Source organism: Sturnus vulgaris, chromosome 11, assembly GCF_052056855.1.
Source record: "Sturnus vulgaris isolate bStuVul1 chromosome 11, bStuVul1.hap1, whole genome shotgun sequence".
NCBI classification, from domain to species: Eukaryota; Metazoa; Chordata; class Aves; order Passeriformes; family Sturnidae; genus Sturnus; species Sturnus vulgaris.
Genome location: NC_142253.1, coordinates 4,930,412 through 4,949,779, shown reverse-complemented (window position 1 = coordinate 4,949,779; position 19,368 = coordinate 4,930,412). Strand labels below are relative to the sequence as shown.

At 39.4% G+C, this 19,368-nt stretch overlaps 1 protein-coding gene across 5 annotated transcripts in view; it reads right to left on the bottom strand.

Moving 5' to 3' along the window:
* Window positions 1-381: 381 nt before the first annotated feature.
* Window positions 382-19,368, bottom strand: part of TAFA4 (TAFA chemokine like family member 4) — a 69,261-nt gene continuing 50,274 nt past the window's right edge. For 2 of the 5 annotated variants that reach the window (XM_088171285.1, XM_014871773.2), the window contains exons 4-6: window positions 8,391-8,546; window positions 5,092-5,216; window positions 382-2,220 (exon numbers count right to left, since the gene is read on the bottom strand). In XM_088171285.1, coding sequence (XP_088027411.1) covers window positions 2,209-2,220; window positions 5,092-5,216; window positions 8,391-8,546 — 293 coding nt within the window. In that variant the 3' untranslated portion in view covers window positions 382-2,208. Of the gene's footprint in view, window positions 2,221-5,064; window positions 5,217-8,390; window positions 8,547-19,368 lie in introns of those variants that run through there. The other 3 variants (XM_088171284.1, XM_088171283.1, XM_014871764.2) reach the window with 2 other exon arrangements.

Genomic DNA, 19,368 nt, shown 5'->3' with positions numbered 1-19,368 from the left:
GCACCTACCAGGGGGTGTTTCAGGGCACATGACATACGCTGCACCCCTTTGGGGTAGGACTGAATTAGAGAAGTTTTGGTTTTGTTCTCATTTCCACCACAAATCCAATGTGTGACCAGAGGAAAGTAACTTATTTTCTTTGTATTTACCTTCAAAATTTTTTCGAAATTTCACAAAAGTATTTACCTTCTAAACTTTTCTCTAAAACTTTTTTTTTCCCCACCTAGAACATTTCAGCAAGGTTTTAAGTAAGCATCACCATAGAGCACTTATCAAAATAAATAAATAAATTCCAGTTATGGGTCAACACGCTACAAATAGCAAATGAAAAGGATCTTCCCCGATGACACCATGAATATATATGCAGAGAAACAATAGAAATAGTAAAGGTAATTTTAAAATTTAATCAGAAAATCAAAACAATGGAAAAATATTGGGAATGTAGAGCTCATTAGGGCAAGCAGAGTCTATTAACTGTTCAGCTGTCCAAGCACAGAGCAGAAAATCTCTTGTTTGCTTATCACTGAGTACAATGACCACTATGATCCCAGCTGTAATCAAATACACAGTTGAAAGTGAACTAAACCAAGGAAATCAAAACCAAGAAACACAGGGCTAGATCTTTCCACCACTGCCTCTGGTGGAATTAACTGGCTGAATGCTCCCACTCACTCCAGCTAATCAGAAGTTAATAATTATGACCCTGAACAGCTTCCCACTGCTGGTGGGATCTTCCCCATACACAAGAAAGCTTATGTAAAATGACTTACATTAGTACAAGACACCTTTTTTTTTTTTTTCCCCATCTTTCTGTCTACATAAAATTGGATGTGCATTGTTACCCCAATATTTACATAAAGCACAACAATGACTTCTGTCTCTGGGTCACCAGCAGTTCATCTGCACCACTGCACTTCAGTCTGCTGCAATGTCAGGGGGGACAGACTGGCTACAGCTTCACCTCTACCCTCTATTCTATTTATGAAGACTAATGACTAAAAATTCTAACAGTCAAATAAGAGAAAGAGCATGAAATGCATCTACAATAATAGGGAACAATTATGTGTCTCAAAATGTAACCACTTGGAAATTCAGTCTGTCAAGGAACTGGACATTTAATTATTATAATCATTCTAAACAAGAACTAATTGAAACTGAAGATTCACTTTTATCTAGAATTTTGCTTATGAATTTTAAGTATGTTACCTATTAGGATATAACCAAAGCTATGAAAATCCAAACAAATTATTCCCCTTCCAGTAAGCCTTCCTTATGCAGTACAAGCCTGCTCTCCTTTTTTTTTGAGGCATCTCAATGAATATTTCTAGCTAATGGCTAAATTCTTTTTCATATCTAGATTCAAAGAGGCAAGGAATATGTATACTTTGCTATTCCCCTAGAGAATGGATTTATTTTAGGACAAGAAAAACTATGCGTGCTTTCAAATTTTATCTCTTCCTCACGCTTTTCTGCCATCATTTATGAATGTAAAGGTTAAACTACCTCGAACTATCTAAGGAAATAAATCTAATTGCACAGCTATAACCAAAGTTTGCCCTACAATAATTGCTACTAATTTTATAAGTTCCATCTTTTCACCTTCATACCATCTTCATAGGTACTAAATTACAGTTGAAAATACACTAAGACATAATTTATAACACAGTCAATTCACTGGGATAAGCTTTGTATCTTTAGGTTGTACTGTAAGAAACACCTCAGACAAATCCATAGAATCAGGTAGCTTGAAAAGACTTTAGAGATCATCTGTACCAGTTCTAGCATCAGCATTTTCTTTCTATGATCCCCTAAGTTACATTCATGACCTAAACTCATTTAAAACAATTTTACATATCTTTGTGTCCTTGAGAAAGTCTTATCCTTGGTGCACCACAAGAAGCTCAGGTGTGTTCTTCCACAATTTCCATCCAGGTCTCAGATCCTTGAGAATCCAAGGTGCATTTCAGGTGGAACCAAATCTCCTTGTTTTTTTCTTGTAAAATTATCATGTACCACTGAATAGTAAAATCCAGGCTCAGGAACTGCAGCCACAGATGAAAAGGAGAGGTGCTGTCCTTTTTCCCAACTCCTTTGCAAGTTTGAAGGATGAAGTTAATAACATCATGACAAAAAAGGGTCTCTGTGTAACAGCCAAGGAACAGCTCCACATGCCATTGTCCTGGGAGTGACCCTCAGGTTTAGCCTTTGCTACCGTGTTACCTGTAAAAGAAGAGGAAAGAGAAATTCTACTTACACAGAATTGACCATAAAAAAAAGATGGTTATCAGGTGCATTGTTACTGCAAAAGAGCTGTGCACATAAATAGACAACGAATGAACTTGCCCCAGCCACACCTTTATACCACACAGAGGAGCAGAATCTCTATATAAATGTTAATTACACTGTTATTTGCTAGCATGAGGGGGTTTGCAGATAAAGAAATGGCAGTTCATCATTAAATTTGCCACCAACATCTCCTGGAAATCTCGCATTTTCCTTTGCTTCATGTCATTCCTAACAGCAATGCCTCCAGCACAAGTGTAGGATTTCCATCCCAAAGGGCCACTCGTGCAAACTGCTGCCCATTCCCTGTGGTCCATCCTACGGGAGGGAATCAGGGACCAGGCAGCACATGGAGGGAATAAATTGTTCTTGCAGCAGAAATCTCCCCCAGCCAGCAGAACTCCCACAGGACCCTGGAGGGGTTGCAGGGATGTGCTCAGGTTTTAATGCACGCACAGGGTACAAACCCAGCAGCTCTGGCTGCACAGTGAGGAGGGTCCTGTTGGATTTCCTGTCCTGGAAATGGATGAGAACAGGCAGCTGGAAGGAGGAAAGCTTTGTCAGCTCTGCTCTGCAGTGTCTACATGTGTCACAAAACTAAACAGACACTCAGCATAGAGATTTTATTTCCTTCCCTGAGGGAACTGATGGAAGATGCAAATTCCTCAGCTTTGCACATTTTAACTGTCCCACTCAGACACTAACTATTCATCTAAATACTGAGTAGTGTCAGCAGTCTCCTGTGCTTCAAATATTTTTGTTACACTATTTTTCCTTATTTTCATGGAATGAAAAGATAGAGGACTTAAAGTTGATTAAATGACATTTCCTCTTTTGGTGTGTAATTAACCTGTGGAAGCCACTGTCCCACGTAGCACTGATCCCAGGGTCTTAAAAAGCTTTAAAAAATTGATTACAAATTTAAATGGTAATGAGATCATCTCTGGTGCATAAAACAAAAAAAAAATAGTATGGAACGGATCTCAACTATTGTGTTTTAGACATAAGGCAACTATTAAATTGGAAAAAATTCATGGATGTGTACACTTTCTGTAATTGTCCCCCAAGGGTTTTGCTGTGTCTGATTTGAGCATCCTATTGCTGAGGTTCACAAGTGGCTGAACAGTTTGGGCTACTGGTCTGACAGTTCAAATGGTCCTCTTCAATATACCGAAGAAATATTTTGTTTATTGATCTGAAACAAATCTTTGGTTAGTTTTCAAAGTAAAAATATAAGTTACGCCATACTTCCCTTTTCCCTGTGACAAGGGAATTTATCTTTCCATTCTAGTTTCCTTACTACTGTCCCCAGGAAGGAAGAGGCAGCTGCATGAATGAGAATTTGACACCTCAGGCCTTCAGTCATCAGTGCCAACATAAAAGTCTTTGTTCTGCCCCCCACCCCTCGAGTATCTGTTAAAGGCATCAAGGATAATTAACTCACTCAAAGGATAATTAACCTGACTCACTCTTCTCCAATAAGGTCCTTTTAGTATAAATTGTCAGCTCGCTTTTGGTATGTCCAGAGATGAAGTTGTCTCGTACAGTATTTAGAATTCCTAATTCACCAATCTCACCCTTCAATGAGGTGCTACAATGCTACTCCTTATCTACAAATGAGCAGTTAAAAATCAGCACTGGGAAAAAATTGAAAGGCTGAGGGTAACATTTATCTTACAATAACGGAGTCCCTGTTATCCACTTTGACTCCAGAGTTTGCAGGCCAAATTCCAAGTGTAGTGTCCAGCATAGGAGAACAGCAGGACCCAGGCATGCTATAGACTACATCTCTGGCACTTAATAAATAACATTAGCTATAGAATCATGGAAAGGTTTGGGTTGAAAATGTTCTTGAAGGTCTTCTAGTTCCAGCCCCTCTGCTACATGCAGGGATGCCACTTCCTCTGTGCCACTGTGCAATGTCTATAAACCACCAGTATAAAAACCACAGCTGCCCAAAACATCCAATTTTCTCTCACCCATCCAGAAATTAGTGCAGTTTTCACTCCTCAGAACAGCCTTTACTAAAGAACATTTGGTGACAGTATTGCTTATTAACTCAGACTGTAACCTAATGAACAACATTCTTTCCCAGCTAGAAGAGGCTGTAAAGGGAAAAGCTGAGCATGTCTCTCCTTGCTATTGCCTGCTAAACACTCCTGCTTTATGATGTGTTTAGACGTGCAGTTTGCTGTGACTTGTTGAACTTCAATGCACTGAACTCATTTTAAATTGCCAAGCAGACAGAGGACATGATATTTTCTCTCCATTAATTAGGAAATAAGATGACATAGCAAAGGTCTGAATTAAAATAAAAAATGAGGCCAGCTACAGGGTAGTCTTTAATTAGAAATATTCTGAACCAGCCTGATTTCCAGTGGTGCTCAGTGGCACAGTGGCATCAGTGCAGGTTTCTAACAACTCCCAAGCCAGGCTGCTACTTTCAAAAGGTAAAAGGCTGTCCAGCACAGGAATCTAACTTTAGGTGACAGTGGTAAAGATCTTGGATCCCTGGACTCAGTCTGCAAACTGAAGAATTGCTTCTGGAACATGATTATCCCTGTGGCATTGAGCACAACAAAATAGTTTCTTTGGCTCACTGAAGACTGAATCAGGACCATTTTCAGTTTGACTGCAGAAGTGAAGGGGCAGTTCTGATCTCATATTTCCTCTCTGAGAGTAACTACATTAATCACAGCTTTCCAAAACTTTGAGAGGGCCAAGACTGGTGCTCACACCCACAGACACAATGCAATAAGAGCAATCAGGAGACTGGCACCTTTAAATATAGGTGATCTCTGTACTTGCCTTTGTGGTTTTGACTTTATTTCCACTGCTGCAAGACCAACCTGAATAGTCTGGTAGTACTTTACAGTCCTCTCCATCCAAACAGGGGTTCATGTGACACCACCACTTCTGCAGGACAATGGAAGCTAGAAAAAAAGAAGCAGAAAAGAGAAACAATATCTTTTTTATCACTGTTGGTTTTGGTTTGGTTTTTTTTTTTTTTTTTGAAGGGAGGTTGGCTGTGCCATGTTCAATTGGTTGATTTCAAAAGGGAGAAACAACAATTACTGGTTTAATAGTGAATTACATGGAGTGTGTTTGAAGTAAAAAAGTGGCTGAACACTTCACCAGCCCTCAGAAGGGTAAATGCCATATGAAATGGTAAAGAGGCAGGCACCACCAGGGACTGACTCCAACACTTGAATTGACCTCTGGAAGTACCTTTCCATCTCCACTGACTACAAAAATGACTCTTCTCCTTCATTTGCATGCTTCAGTCAAGTACCTGCTGTAGGGGGGAATGAAGCTGAGGCTTCTTGTTTAACCCATATATGCATATGGGAGACTGGACAGAGAAATGCCAGTTTCTTCCTTCACTGGGTGAGAAAATAGAACTGCACAGAGATGTAAACTCATGAGGTGTGCCAGAAAATACTGCAGGTAAGAACGGGGAAACCTCTGACAAGCACTAGAATATAAAATAAAAATCTACTTGCAGTCACAGTGCCACTTTTGCAATATGTTTTGGAAGGCTACAGTTGTACAACTTAACTAGGCAAATTTATTAATTTTCTACCCTTAAGCCAATTTCTATTAAGACCCATTATTTTTAGAAATGTAGTCATGACTTCATAAGCCTGCTGTTAACAACAGCACCTGCATGCATTTCTCAGTTTTGCATTGTTCATGGCACTCATCAAATCCCAGAAAATTATTATGAAATATATCAGTACACAATCCTACATAATCTATATTGGATTTCAAAATAAAGTGTGGCTTAAAATGTTGATTCAGCTAGTCTGCATTATGCTACTATGCGCACAAAGTATTGAATTGCATGCCTTAAAAGATAACACATTCAGAAAAGATGAACAAAAATAATGGAGTCTACTTCTTCTAAAGCACTTTTTTTTTCCTTTTAATTTCAAGACATATTTGTTCTTCTGCAACCTTAAAATTAGGGTGTCAAGCAGGCAAGCTGACATCAGGATATTGCTGAAATGTTCATTCAATTATTTTTGTTTTGTACTTTTACTGAAAAACATTATGAAAAAGTACACTTCTGGAATACTGCTTTGGCTTTTATAAACTAATCTTTCAGTCTTATAACATTACAAAATAAATGTATGAACTTCCACCAGTTATTTGGGTCTCAGATCATTTACATTGATACTGATTGATTGTGGACCTCAGGTTGTGGATAAAAAATGGGTGAAACCTGGCTGTGCTTCCTGGAAGGTGAGAGATCATTTCTGATAAGGTCAGTAAGGATGGAGTGAAAAACACTCAGAGAAGATGGCAGCACCCAGTAGGGCTCCTGGCACAGAGAAAAACACAAAAAAAAGGGATTGTGGGCTGGAAGGAGGCACCATGATCCTTCCTGGAGGAGTGGGAATGAGGAATGGCAAGCCACAGGTCTGCTGGGGCAAGTAGGGCTGGGTGATTTGAGGTGGGAGCATCAGGTACCAACCACAGCAGTGACCAACAGCAGAGAGAATTGCTGCCCTAATGCAATGATCACCACTACTGGATAAGGTCTGAAGCTCAATGAAAATAAAAAACAGCTACAAGCCTATTGCTTTATAAATTTTTTTTTTTTTTTTGTTGGACAAGTAACTCTATGCTTTGAGTATATCCTTCCCTTTAAAATCAGGGTAAGTTATAGGTAAATTAAACAAGCCTGAATTCAGAACAAAAGTGCTGGAAAAAGACCCTAAATGTCTGTAATAATCAGTCTGTAATGTGCAAATTTAAGACTCAAACAGTTTCTTGCTTTCACAGTGTAGGAGTCTACTGAAGGGTATGTATAGAGAGAGAGAAAAACACATCTGATCCTGAGGCTAAAGAAGGAGAGTTACAGTTTCTGTGCTGCAGCAACCCACTGTAGTCCCAGATGCCTGCAAAAATAAGCAAAGCCTGCTAAAGCACTACCCTAAGGAATGAGGGGGAATCAAAGGATTTCACTTTAAAAGTCAAAACCTTACATTCATAATATTTTGTTGCACTTAATTGCAACTATACTTGAAGAAAAATGCAGCTATTAAATTCCTTCAGCAACTGTGACTGAATCAAGCTTCTGCAGTATTTATATATTTCTGCCATAAAATGACAGTGTCAGTTTTGCAGTCCTTAAGTGAGTGTAAAATAATGTCTGATTTCTATTGTCTGTTATATATAAAAGTATTTCTGTTATTAGATGTGTCACCTAAAAATGCAGAAGACACTTCTAGTGTAAAAAGAAAACTCCCTAGGAAAATGCACAGCTAAACTTAAATGTATTGCTGAATTACGAAGCATAAAAGCACTAAGAATATAAAAAAATTCTCAAAAATCCGCATTTTTAATATCTGTTTTGACAGCTTCATAATAGGTTAAAAAAATCCCCAAAAAACAGATTCACAGGTATGTAGAGTTTTATGTCTGACATTAAATATTTCTGAATATTAGATTAGATTAGAATTGTACTTCAAAGTTTTTTTGTTTTATGTTTAAGTGAATTGGTTGGAACTTTATAGGCAAGAGAATGAAAACAGGATCTTGCTTACGAATTAATTAAATGAGGAATTTTGGTAACTTTAAGATTAAAAAAAGTTGGTCTTGGAGTAGATTTACTAACTTATCAAGAGCAGCAACCTCTGCAAAAAGCAGGCACCTTAAATGGTGCAATATTGATCTATATCAGATGTCCCAGCACCATCTGCATGCCCAGTCTTAGGGTTGCATTTTTTATCCAGTGAATTTTTAGCCAAGCTACTAAGTCTTAAGCCATCTGGAAGAGTTAATATCATAAGCTTGATTTTCTTGGCTTATGCTGTTTTCAAACTAGTTTTAGAGGAGAATTCTTGTGCGAAAAAATTAAGAAGTTTTATTGGCACAGACATGAAATGGACCGGTACATATATTAAGAGGATTAATTACACCAAGATTTATGCACGGGCTCATTATCATCAACGCGCAGAGGAGTTTCCGAAATTAACAAAAGGAAGGATTAGGCTTCTTGAGGCAGTGGGAAGACAGGCAGCAGGGAGACTAAACTCCTCAAACAAGGGTAAGGAGCCAGGAGTGAGCAGAGCAGAGCAGAGCAGAGCAGAGCCTCTCACCTTCCACACAGGAGGGCTGAGCCCGTGTGGTTCCGGCCACCTGTCCCGGGAAGCAGGAGCACTTCACCGTCTGCGACCGCTCCTCGATCCGGTTCTTGTTGCAGCACCTGTGCACGGCCACCACTTCACACGTGCCCTGCTTCACCTGGTGCTGGCCTAATAATTCCAGACGTGAGGGGTGGAGAGAAAAAAAAAAAAAAAAAAAGAAAACACATCAGCGCCTTCAGGAGGAGTCAGGTTGTGCAGTCCTACAAGATACGGGATCTCCCCAGCACCAGTTCAATCCCAGGAATGCAAAGAAGCAAAGAGCCTTGTAGGATGTCAGGCTCATTCTCTAAGTTTATATACTATTATTTCTTATAAAATTCGTTTTTGTAAGTCAGTTTTCCAATCTGTTTTCCCTCACCCTTACAAAGCCACAGGGAAAAAAGCAGGTTGGAGTATTCAATTACATGATGAAGGCAAAAAGACAGGCAGACAGAACACACCCCTCTTCCTCTGCCTTCCTGACATCCATTAAGTTTTGTATTTAATTCTTTTCCTTCATAAATGGACAGAATAGAGAGGATAATATTTAATACAAGAGAGACATCTTAAAGAGTGGGGAAACTTTTAACACATCAACATGTAAGCACTGCTTGCTATGCTTGTCATCACAGACAGGCTGAGAACAAGGTAGGCTGTAAAGCTGTCATGGATATCATGGATAGTCAAGTTTTGTCCAAAACAAAAAGAAAAAGAAAAACAAAACAAAACAAAAAAAAAACCCCAAACCAAACAAAAAAACCAAACCAAACCAAAATAAAACAAAAACAAAAAAAAAAAAAAAAAAAAAAAAAAAACAACAACACCAAAAAAACCCACCACCCCACCCAAACGGTACTGATTTATTCAGTTCCCTCCCAGGCCATTCTGAACAAACCTCTGATGAATAGTGTCCTTCTGCTTTTCTCATGATTCACTGTCCCCTATTTCTCCAAGTTTATTTTCCCCTCCCTTTCTCTTCCTAGCTCTTGCCTTCATATCTCACCTCACTGCTCCTTGCAGCTGATCATTTTCCTCCACTGCCAAGCATCCTCTCCATCCTGCCTAAACCTTCTCTCAGAAACTCCACTTCACAAACCCCTCAGCTCCTTGCATAAGTCATTTCCGTGTCCTCACTTTCCTGAACAGCCTTCAAGTGCTTCATCTTGCAGTTTGTCTTTTCTTATTTAGAGTAGAGCCTTGGATGGCTCTTATCTGTGTTTGTAAAGCACCTTGTAAATTAACAGCACTACAGAGCAGGGTGAGTTATTTCATAAGAGAGCCAGACAGAGAGACAACACTGAGAATAATAAAAATAGTCACCATCAAAGCAGCACAAATATGAGAAGAGAGACAGCACAGATATTGGTGTATTGGTGGCTAATATCAAAGGCAGAGAGAACAAAGAAATGCAGGGAGAAGGGAGAGAACTCTCCACAAACTGACAGTCCTCCAAGTGACAAATCTGAGAATTATCCTGCTTCTCCTCACTCCGTGTTTGCCCTACTTGGAGGTTTTTGTTTGGATATTTGGGGATGGTTTGGTTTTCTTTCTTTCTTTGTTTGTTTTTTACAGTATCTGCTGGTGACTAACATCAGGCACACCTTTACAAATGAAATTTTACTGAGGGATTAAGATCACTGTAATTTTTGTGGAGAAAATGCTGTGACTTGATTAGTTGTGAAATCTTAACCTTCAAAAAGAGCTAGCAATGAAATTTAGGCTTCTATGGGGGTTCTTTTTTTAAAAAAAGTATTAAATACATACATATAACTTTTTTTAAAAGTTGGCTTGGCAGTGTTCCCTGCTGTGTATGTTTTAATTTCACAAGTATTTCAAGCACAGCTGAAATACTTGTGAAAACACTTGGCTGCCCGAATTTTGTTGCCAAATTTGTATTCATAACAACCTCAATGGACAAGAAACTATGCATATTCAATCTTGGAGTGGAAATGTAGTGTTCTACTTGAGCACTCAACTTTTTAAAAATTATATATACAGAGATTTTTGGGTTTTTTTCCTTTTTTTTTCCCTGAGGACAAAGCTACACTACTTTTAAGCAAAATGTGCTACAGCAGAAAAATGCATAAGGTATTTTACAGCAAGTTGGCAAAATGCTGAAGATAACATAAAAGCACCTTACAGAGCCACTGTAATAAGTTTATTGTCAGACTCTGACTTTTCATGCAAGTACCTAATAATAATCTAATATATTATTATATCATAATAAAAAAGGAAAAAAGTAAACAGCTACTATCCAGGAGGATAGCAGCTTCTCTGCGAGCCAATATGGAAAACAAACATACAAAAGAGAAAATAAATTTGCCACTTCATCCCAAAGTATTGTTCCTCAAAATACCTGACATGGCAATGCTTGGAGAAAAGGTGGCACAAGTTCTGACAGAAAAGATTTTGTCAATTGAGATTGTTGATTTAATGAGCTTGTTAATTTATTTATTCAGCAAATAAATTTAATATTTATTTCATTATCTGTTTATTAGTACCACAGCCTGAATCAAAACTCTTTGGAGTAAATAGGAGAAATTTTCCATTGGTTTCCTACAGTGCCTACTGTGGTGGTTCTGAATTCACTGGAATCAACAACAGAGTTTCTATTCACTTCAGGAGAGCAAGGTCAGTGTGGTTTGTTTCTTGAGAATGAGATTTTATAAGGGAAGCAATAAAAAGTAAAAAAATTTTGGTTTCTCAGGACACATATTTGTGTTTGCCATGTATCTCATCTGAAAAACCAAGTGGCCAGGTCTTGTCCTTAATCAAAGTCACCATCCAGCAGATGCTGAGATAAGAGAAGAAGCCTTTTTTTCCCAGAAGGTACATCATAAGGATGGACAAGATCCAGCTCCAAGGATCGATATGTAGCTGCAAGGATGTCTATTTTCCAGCTCAAATCCTGCTTCCTTTAGGTGAACAGTCCCGTTAAGCCAATACCAAAGGAAATCAAACACGCTGGCCCTGAGCATACAACCCCAAAAACCTGGGGCTCTCTTTCAATTATCTTGTTTGACTTTTAGAGCAGTGACAGTGCTGCCCTGAAGTGCCAGCAGTCAACAGACACAGTGCTGTTTGCAGAAGCTGAGATGAAGTTACCCCACGGAAGCAGCCGTTGCTTTAGGAGCTGTTTTGCTGTCACATTCCTGTCTGGCAGCTCCACGAGCAGGTAGGGGAAGGTGTCCCCTCTTCATCTCCTGGCAGGAGTGGGATGCCCAGGTTTGAAAACACCACTGCCACGCAAGGGAAGGCAGCACTCCCCTCCCTCATCCCTAATGCACGGCTCGTGGAGTACAAGAGTGGAGGCACTAAAAAGCCACAGACATCTGCATGCATCATTTGCATTAATTGGATTGCCCTTGTAATTGTCTTTCCCCTCCTACACGCTCACATCGATATTTCCTCCTGCTTGTTCACACACATCCTGACACTTTTTATGCTGTTGAGCACCATATGAATTTCTCCTTAATATTCAGACACATCTGTGAGCAGGTGCTGAACAAATGCTGGGGGTTAACATGGTGCCTTTCAGTCCTGTTTTTGCCAGTGTTCAGAAATCTAGAGGATAAACACTCATTTGCGGAGTGGCTTTCACATTTAAGAGAACTTACAGAAAATCTTAACCAACCCTAACTCAATCTATTCCTCCCTAGATCTACTGAAACCTGTTGTATCTGCATTTAGGTGCCCAACAGCAGCAAAAAGAAAGAATATAAGAATTCACTCCTGCACCTTTTAACATTCGTCTTGCACTAAATAAAGCTTCATCTCAGGTTTAAAGTACTCTTAATGTGCAGCTGAGATTATACTGACGGAAGCACTCAAAAAACGCCTTAAAATATTTTATAATTGATGGGTTCTCTGGCATTAGAGGAGCAGGGACTGAAGAGTTTTTCAAATGTGAAGATCACAGTAAGTGAATTCTATGCTGGACACATCAGGAAAGCTATTTCAGGGAGAAATGCAGTGAGAGAAAGGGAGAAAAGCTGTGGAGAGCAAAGCCCATAAATCCATAGCTCATCACCTGTAAACCTATTGAGAGCTACAATTTGAGGGCTGTCGGTATTTGTGGTTGAAATTCAGTTCCATCTTCCCTTTTAAATAAGAAAACTCTCTGAAGGGAGAAGCCTTATATCAGCAGCACCACCACAGAAAGGTCTCTGCCATAGAGCATGGAAGGGAGAGCATGGGCCAGCCAGGCATGGTGGAGGACAGGGGATGAGTGTTGAAAAGCACATGGCTCTGTGTTTCCTCTTAGCAGGAGTTTGGTACAAGTGTTGCTAGCCATATCCTGATTTCTTTGCAGCTCTGCTTCCTCAGAAACACCAGGGCTGTCCTGCTTCACTGAGGACACTTTCTCTGTCTCCCATTACAGGGCACAGACACGATGGGACAGGGATCCCTAATGGAAGCAAACTCCAGATATTCCCTGCTATGAATATTGCTGCCTTCCATAATGAGATACCTACGGAGAACAACAGCCCTCAGGCGCCCAGGTCCACAGTGCTTCTTACTGACTTCAGGAAGTGGCCACATGAAGGTTCTGTGACCATTTATTTGTTATCTGTAGGATTTTCATCCCAGGAGAAGGTGCTGTGTAGAGCTGCAAGACAGCCCCCTGGGATTTCAGAGAACACAGACAACTCTGAAGAACAAAAAAGTGGAAACCAGGAAGTTATTAGGCTTAGACATTGCAAACCAGCACAAGTGTTGTGAGTAGAGTTGACTCAATAATCACTACTGAATTGTTTATTCTCTGTGGTATTCTTAATATTCTCTATATTATTCTTAATGCTGTTTCTCAACAAATATATTTGACAAGACCTTATTTTCACTTTCTTCACAGAAGTCAGAGGGCAGATATTCAATTAATACTTCTAAAACTCCTTGAAATGCTCAAAAGGAAAAAAGGGAAATACAATTATTGTTAATAAAATACCAAACGTCGTAGTGATGCACTTCAAAACCACAAGGAACATATCAAAGAAAGAAGGAGGCTTTCAGAAGGTTGCTAACCAATTCTGTCCACATCCATTTCATCTCTGTGACTAATTCTGATCACTCCCAGGGACTGCTGTCTCAATGCAATTCACATGCAGGCAGCACGCCTCTAGCAGAAATCCTGAACAACCGCCTCTTCTTTCTAATCTCTTGGCTAAGAAACATAAGGAAAAGACAAATTTTAAGAGAGTTTTTATCTCTGTTTCATAATCTGCCACCTCTGATGGAGAGAGCTACTATGCTGTGGAGAGCAGCAAATCTGGAGTAGGATGAGCCCAGCTCAGCACATTCCTCAGAAAGCCTCAAAACCAGCAAGCTTGGTCTGCACAAGATCAACTGCATCATTTATTTAAAGGGTAAGAGGATGGATGTCAATAGGAGGATGAACAGCTAAAGAACTAAATATTGCAGACAACATTAAGAGAAACAAATGAGTTTAGAAGTCAGCACTGATGCTGTTTGGAAGAGGAAAGCACTTTAAGAAGCTTGGTGCCAGTTCATCATCTGCCTTCATCTCATGCTGGTTTTTGCTTACAAATTCATGAGCATAGGAAGCACATACCAGCAGGCAAATATTGTTAGAAAAACACAAATATTAGGGGAAATAACACCTGCTATTTTTCATATTCTTTGCCAAACATTTGCAAGAACCAATCCCATTCACATGTCAGGGTTTTCCGAGGGGTAAAAGGGGAAAAGGGGTATTTCTAAAGACGACAAGTCTTCTCAAGAAAATAATCTAAAAGTCACTTGGAAAGTAAAATTTACACACTATCTTAGAGGCTGAGAATATCAGCAGAGCTTTTTCTCCACTACCATTCCATCAGCTACTGGATTTTTTTCATAATTTTGCATTCATGTCACAAGTTTCTATCTTAGATTCTCTCCTCCTTCAAGGATGTACAGTACATATATGTACACACACACTTTCTCAGAAATTGCCTTTGAATATACAAATCAGTCCAGTTCCACTTTTAAAGTTCAACCTTTTCACTTATGGGCAGTAAGGGAGTGCTCAGAGGTAGTCCAGAACTGCCACAAAAGCCCAGTTAAGCTGTTCTAGAAATAAATAGACAAGAAATATCTTCCCATAATCACCTGCCCATGATAGTAGGCAAAGCAAGATGAAACACACCAAAAAAATCAAACAAGAAAAAAGGGGAAAAGGAATCCTATTTGCTAACCATTACTCACTGTCCTCAAATATACTGTAGGATCTTGATTCCTAGTAATCTGTAAGAAAAAAGCAAGCAAAGACACAGCCATTTTCCAAATGTAAGAATAGAGGCTGGAGCTTCCACAAAGCCCAGATTTCAAACCAAAGAGTTTTTCTCACAACTTAAAAAGTTACAGATTTGTTCTCATCAAGACATTTGTGCTTTTTTCCTTGTGGAAACCAGCAGTGTGGTATGTGCAAGATCACAATCAAGATTTTAACTGGAAAATCAGGGAACCAGCCCTGAACCACTTTAACAGGTGAGAAGTAACATGTGGGTTAAAAAAACAACTCTCAAAACAAGCAACTAAGTAGAGAGGAACACCAGTGGTACAGTAGGTGTGCCTCTATATTTGAAAATAAGTGAGTGACCTCAAACCCTGATAATGAGACCCAAAGAGTTAATGAAATCATAACCCTTCAGAGCAGGTGGAGGAACCTGCTGACACAGCTGGAGACAACCAGGTAACACAGTGAATTCTGCAGTGAGTGTCAGAGGTCACATCCATATGGAGATTAAAGTCCCCTGGAATAAGTAGCACAGGTGACCTTAGATCAGACACAAGCACAGAGACTTCTCCAAGGAATGAAGCATTAAATCTGAGTGGTCAATAAATCAAAACAACTGAGAAGGTGCTGGAAATGCAGGGCGGGGGGAGGGGGGAAAAGCTGCTGCAAATGGGAAGGTGAATGAAGGGTGACCTGGAAGCAAAAACAAATTAAAACATGAGTGTGTCTATTGCCAGGGCACTCGCTGAAGTCGATCAATGAGGGCTGCTGGGCACCAATATTCATCGTGGTTCAAGCACACACATCACTTGTACAGACAGAATCCAAGAGAGTAAAACCTCGTAAGGCACCTCAGAGTAAAGCAGTGTTAATAATTTCCTACAGGGAGCTTCCTACTGTGGGGCTATTTTAGGTGAGGCAGTGGAGAAAATACAAAGGAATGATTTGGTTTTCAATCATAACTTGTAGCAAATGAGCAACATTGTGCTCTCTAATATAGGAGTATTTCCCAGGTGTCCCATTAACATTCACTCTTGCTATTACATGCAGACCACTATTTTTCTCTCATTTGTTCCTTCCTTCACAAATTTATCATGAGAGAAAGGGAAAGAGAATGAAACCGGTTCCCTGGAGAGATTTCTGCTTGCCTGAAGAAAGCAGGTACACACACATCCACACAGGCCAGGCTTGTGGTTACTCACCACTTTGTAAGCAAAAATTAAATTTTCTGCCTGAAGTGTGAGAGCTGATTTCTTCTTAAAACAAGGTTATTCTTGCCATAGGAAAGCAAAAATAGCATAATTGGGACCACAGACTGAGAAAGGCAGTCCCATCCACATCAATAACAAAGCCATCCTGCCCAAGGTGTCACTAACACAGCCCCTGCAGGCACCAGGAGCTCGCTGCCATTTCCAGTTGCTCTCCACACCCAGTCTCAGGGCTGTGCTTGTTGTCTCAAAGCAGCTTATTGCTGCTCATCTAAGGCATGACAGAAGTTCATTTAATAGTATCATAATCTTTAAGAAATCAAATAAATAAATAAATAAACCTTCTAAGTCTGTCTCGTGCATGCAACAAAATATATTTTGAGGATTAAGCCTTGTGCCTTTCCGAGCATTCCTCCATCACCTGAAATATCTAATGATCATTTCAGGCTTCCTTGTGTAAAACAAACATTTGTAATCTGCTAAACACCAGAGGTATTTTTAACCCAGTTCAAGGTCGTTCATCAGACAAGAATGATATTTGTTTAGAGAATATGAAACACTAATTGTCATCTAAGTCATTAGGCTCTGCAGATTAAGTAAATGGAAGGTGCCAGAAAACAAAGTAGGAAAAAAGCATTCTCTTCATTTCAAGGAAAAGTGAATCGTTATTCTCATGTCCAAAAAGAATCAGTAAAACTGGAGGGAGCAACTAAGGAAACATGTACAGTACTCCATTTCACTGCTCAAAACAGCTCACACTTACAAGGCATAAAGAACTGCTTTTCTGGGGGTTATTTTTATAATGCAAAGATATATTTCCATCCTTAAATTCCTTTGATGGGACTATAGAATGATAGGACTTTGCCTGAATTTGACAGTTAGAGGCAGGCAAATAAATAATTATTCATTAATTAACCCTCATTTGACAATGTGTTCCAGAAAGATCTAGACATAACTGTAATCATTAAATGGTGTGGTTTATGAAACTCTTATGGTTGCCCTGTTTGACATTCTTAATTTAAAAGATGGGCAGTGAATCCCTCATTCCACTAATTGCTCTGTGTTTATTAAAATCATAGAGCAGCATTTGTTGCACTGGAAGAACTGCCTTTTGCAAAAACCAGAACCAGCAAATGAGACTGAATTTGAGTGACGGATTTCACTGCTGAAGTGGGATGAAGTTTTCATGCAATAGGCAAATCAGGCAAATGGAATTCTGAGGAATGTTACAAGCAATCAGATCAGTTAATGCACTGGGCACCAGGCCATCAGCTCCTCAGCTGGTCTTTAATCCCTGGGAAAATCTCTATGTCTTGATCACCACTGATTAATTATTTTCAAAGTTTGTCTCATTTTATATCAGGTTTTATACAGCTGTAATGATTACCTTGGGTTTATCTGATGGAACAGACAAGGAAAGCATCACAGCAATCCAAGTATAAGATCCAGCTGCCAGTTAAGCAATAACAGGTCATAAAACTAAATTGAACAAATGCATTTTTAACTCTGAGTGGCATGAGGACTTCTAAGTGGTTTCAGCATGTACAGACTCTATCCAACCTGGCTGAACAGTAAATTGAACTTAAGTTGTTTTAACTGCTGTACCCAGAAGTGCAAAGCACAAGTGAGGTTTCCAGAATGTCAACAGACATTTTTTTCAGTCAGCATTGTTGAAATGTTGGAGGATTTCTTACAGGAAAAAAAAAAAACAACACCACAGACTGCCCACCACTTCATGCTGCACTGTAACAGACACACAATAAAATATAATCACAATGAAATAAAGTGAGAATCAACCTGGTAGCAGTTTCCCATAGGCCCACATTTAAACTCCTGACCCCAACTGAAACTACTAATGACAGAATAATGATTTTAAAGGTCAGAATTCAGAAGTTGTCAGGGTCTGTACATTTCCTATTTTATACTGATGACTGTCAAAGCTTCACCATTAATACTTCTTTTCCTTTTCAAGATTCTGCGGCTCTCTTGAGCCTCTCAAGTTTCACTTTTTAATCTCTTTTACCAAAGAATAAAGGTGCAAGACTAAAATTTTAACATTCCAGTCACAGGCTGTAACCCAAGAAAATCCCAGAAGGGTGCAGTTCAAAGAGCCAAATGTGGAGATCTCTGCTCTGTAACTGGGCATGCACAAGTGGGTGCTGCCACAACACACAAACTGATCTCTCACCTTATTTCTTCCATGCCATTTATATTATTAACCCTGTTATTTTATGCAGCAAAAAGTTTGGTTTTAAGTCAGTCTACAGCTAGTTCTACATAAATTTAGCTTTTTCCATTTGGCACCTAGCAACAATAAAGATATTTCACCCAGGCTTAAAATGTGAATTACTACAAAAAGACTGTTTGAATCAGTAAAGACAGAGTGTTAACAGACCCTTCTCAGAAATGAAAGGACTATCAGTTAAAACATTTTTTTTTGTTCCACACATCCTATTCCAAGTACCCAAGAATCCATCTTTTCTTCCATCCTTTATAAAATTGACAGTCCTTGACAACGATTAGGTAGATTTTCCGTTTTAATTAGCCATTCAGCTTGAAGTGAAAAGTTAAAACAGAACTTTATAATGGCACAGAAGCCACTGTATCCTGTAATATTTACCACAGGAACAAACTGGAGAGCAACATCAAAAGCCTCCCCCCACACCATGGCATAGCTTTGAGAGAAGGAGACCACGACTCTGGGAGAAAGTCTGAGAGTTTGATACTTGAACTAAATTCAGTCCTCACTGCCATCACTGAAAGGACTAAGAGAGCTCTTGACTCTTGCAGATTACTGTATTTGGAAGGGGGTTTTTGACCATGAGATGGAAATTTGCCCCCCAATAACTGAGCACACTTATTTTGTGATGCAGCAGATGCAATAATATCATTTCCGTGTGTCTGTAGGAAACCAGGCAGACACTGGCTTAGCTCCAGGCCACTTGACAAAGCATATTTGGATTAGAAGCTCAGAGGAGTTAGAATTGAAGGGGAAGTCTCAAATTCGCCAGGGCTTTTGAATGTCCCCTTCTTATGTTGGCAATGAAATCTATTTGAAATCAACGGCAATTAGATGGTTAGGTAGCAGGAAGACACATGGATATTTTTCTAGGTGTTGGCCAGAAAAAAAATAAATCATGCATGTGAATCTGAAAATGAGATTTACTTCATTGACCACAGAAGAGAGGGATTGCTCTTTTTAGCAGGAGCACTTGTCACAACTGGACAAATTGCAGAAACAATGTAGTGAAATTGTGCCTTGAAAGTATCCCAGCCAGCCTGTCAGATTTGACAAAGTTTCATTCTTACCAGAAAACAACAGGCTCCCTCACCTGGTGAATTTTCCCTTGGCCCTAATAAGACTATCAGCAAATGCAGAGATGAATTAGAATAGTCATTAAGGAGACAGAGCATAAAAAATGAGCCACAGGAAAGGTCAGAGCAACGAGGGTGAATGAAGAAGAGCACATGCCCTGTCACCACCGCTGCAGATGTGAAGGAAACAACCAAG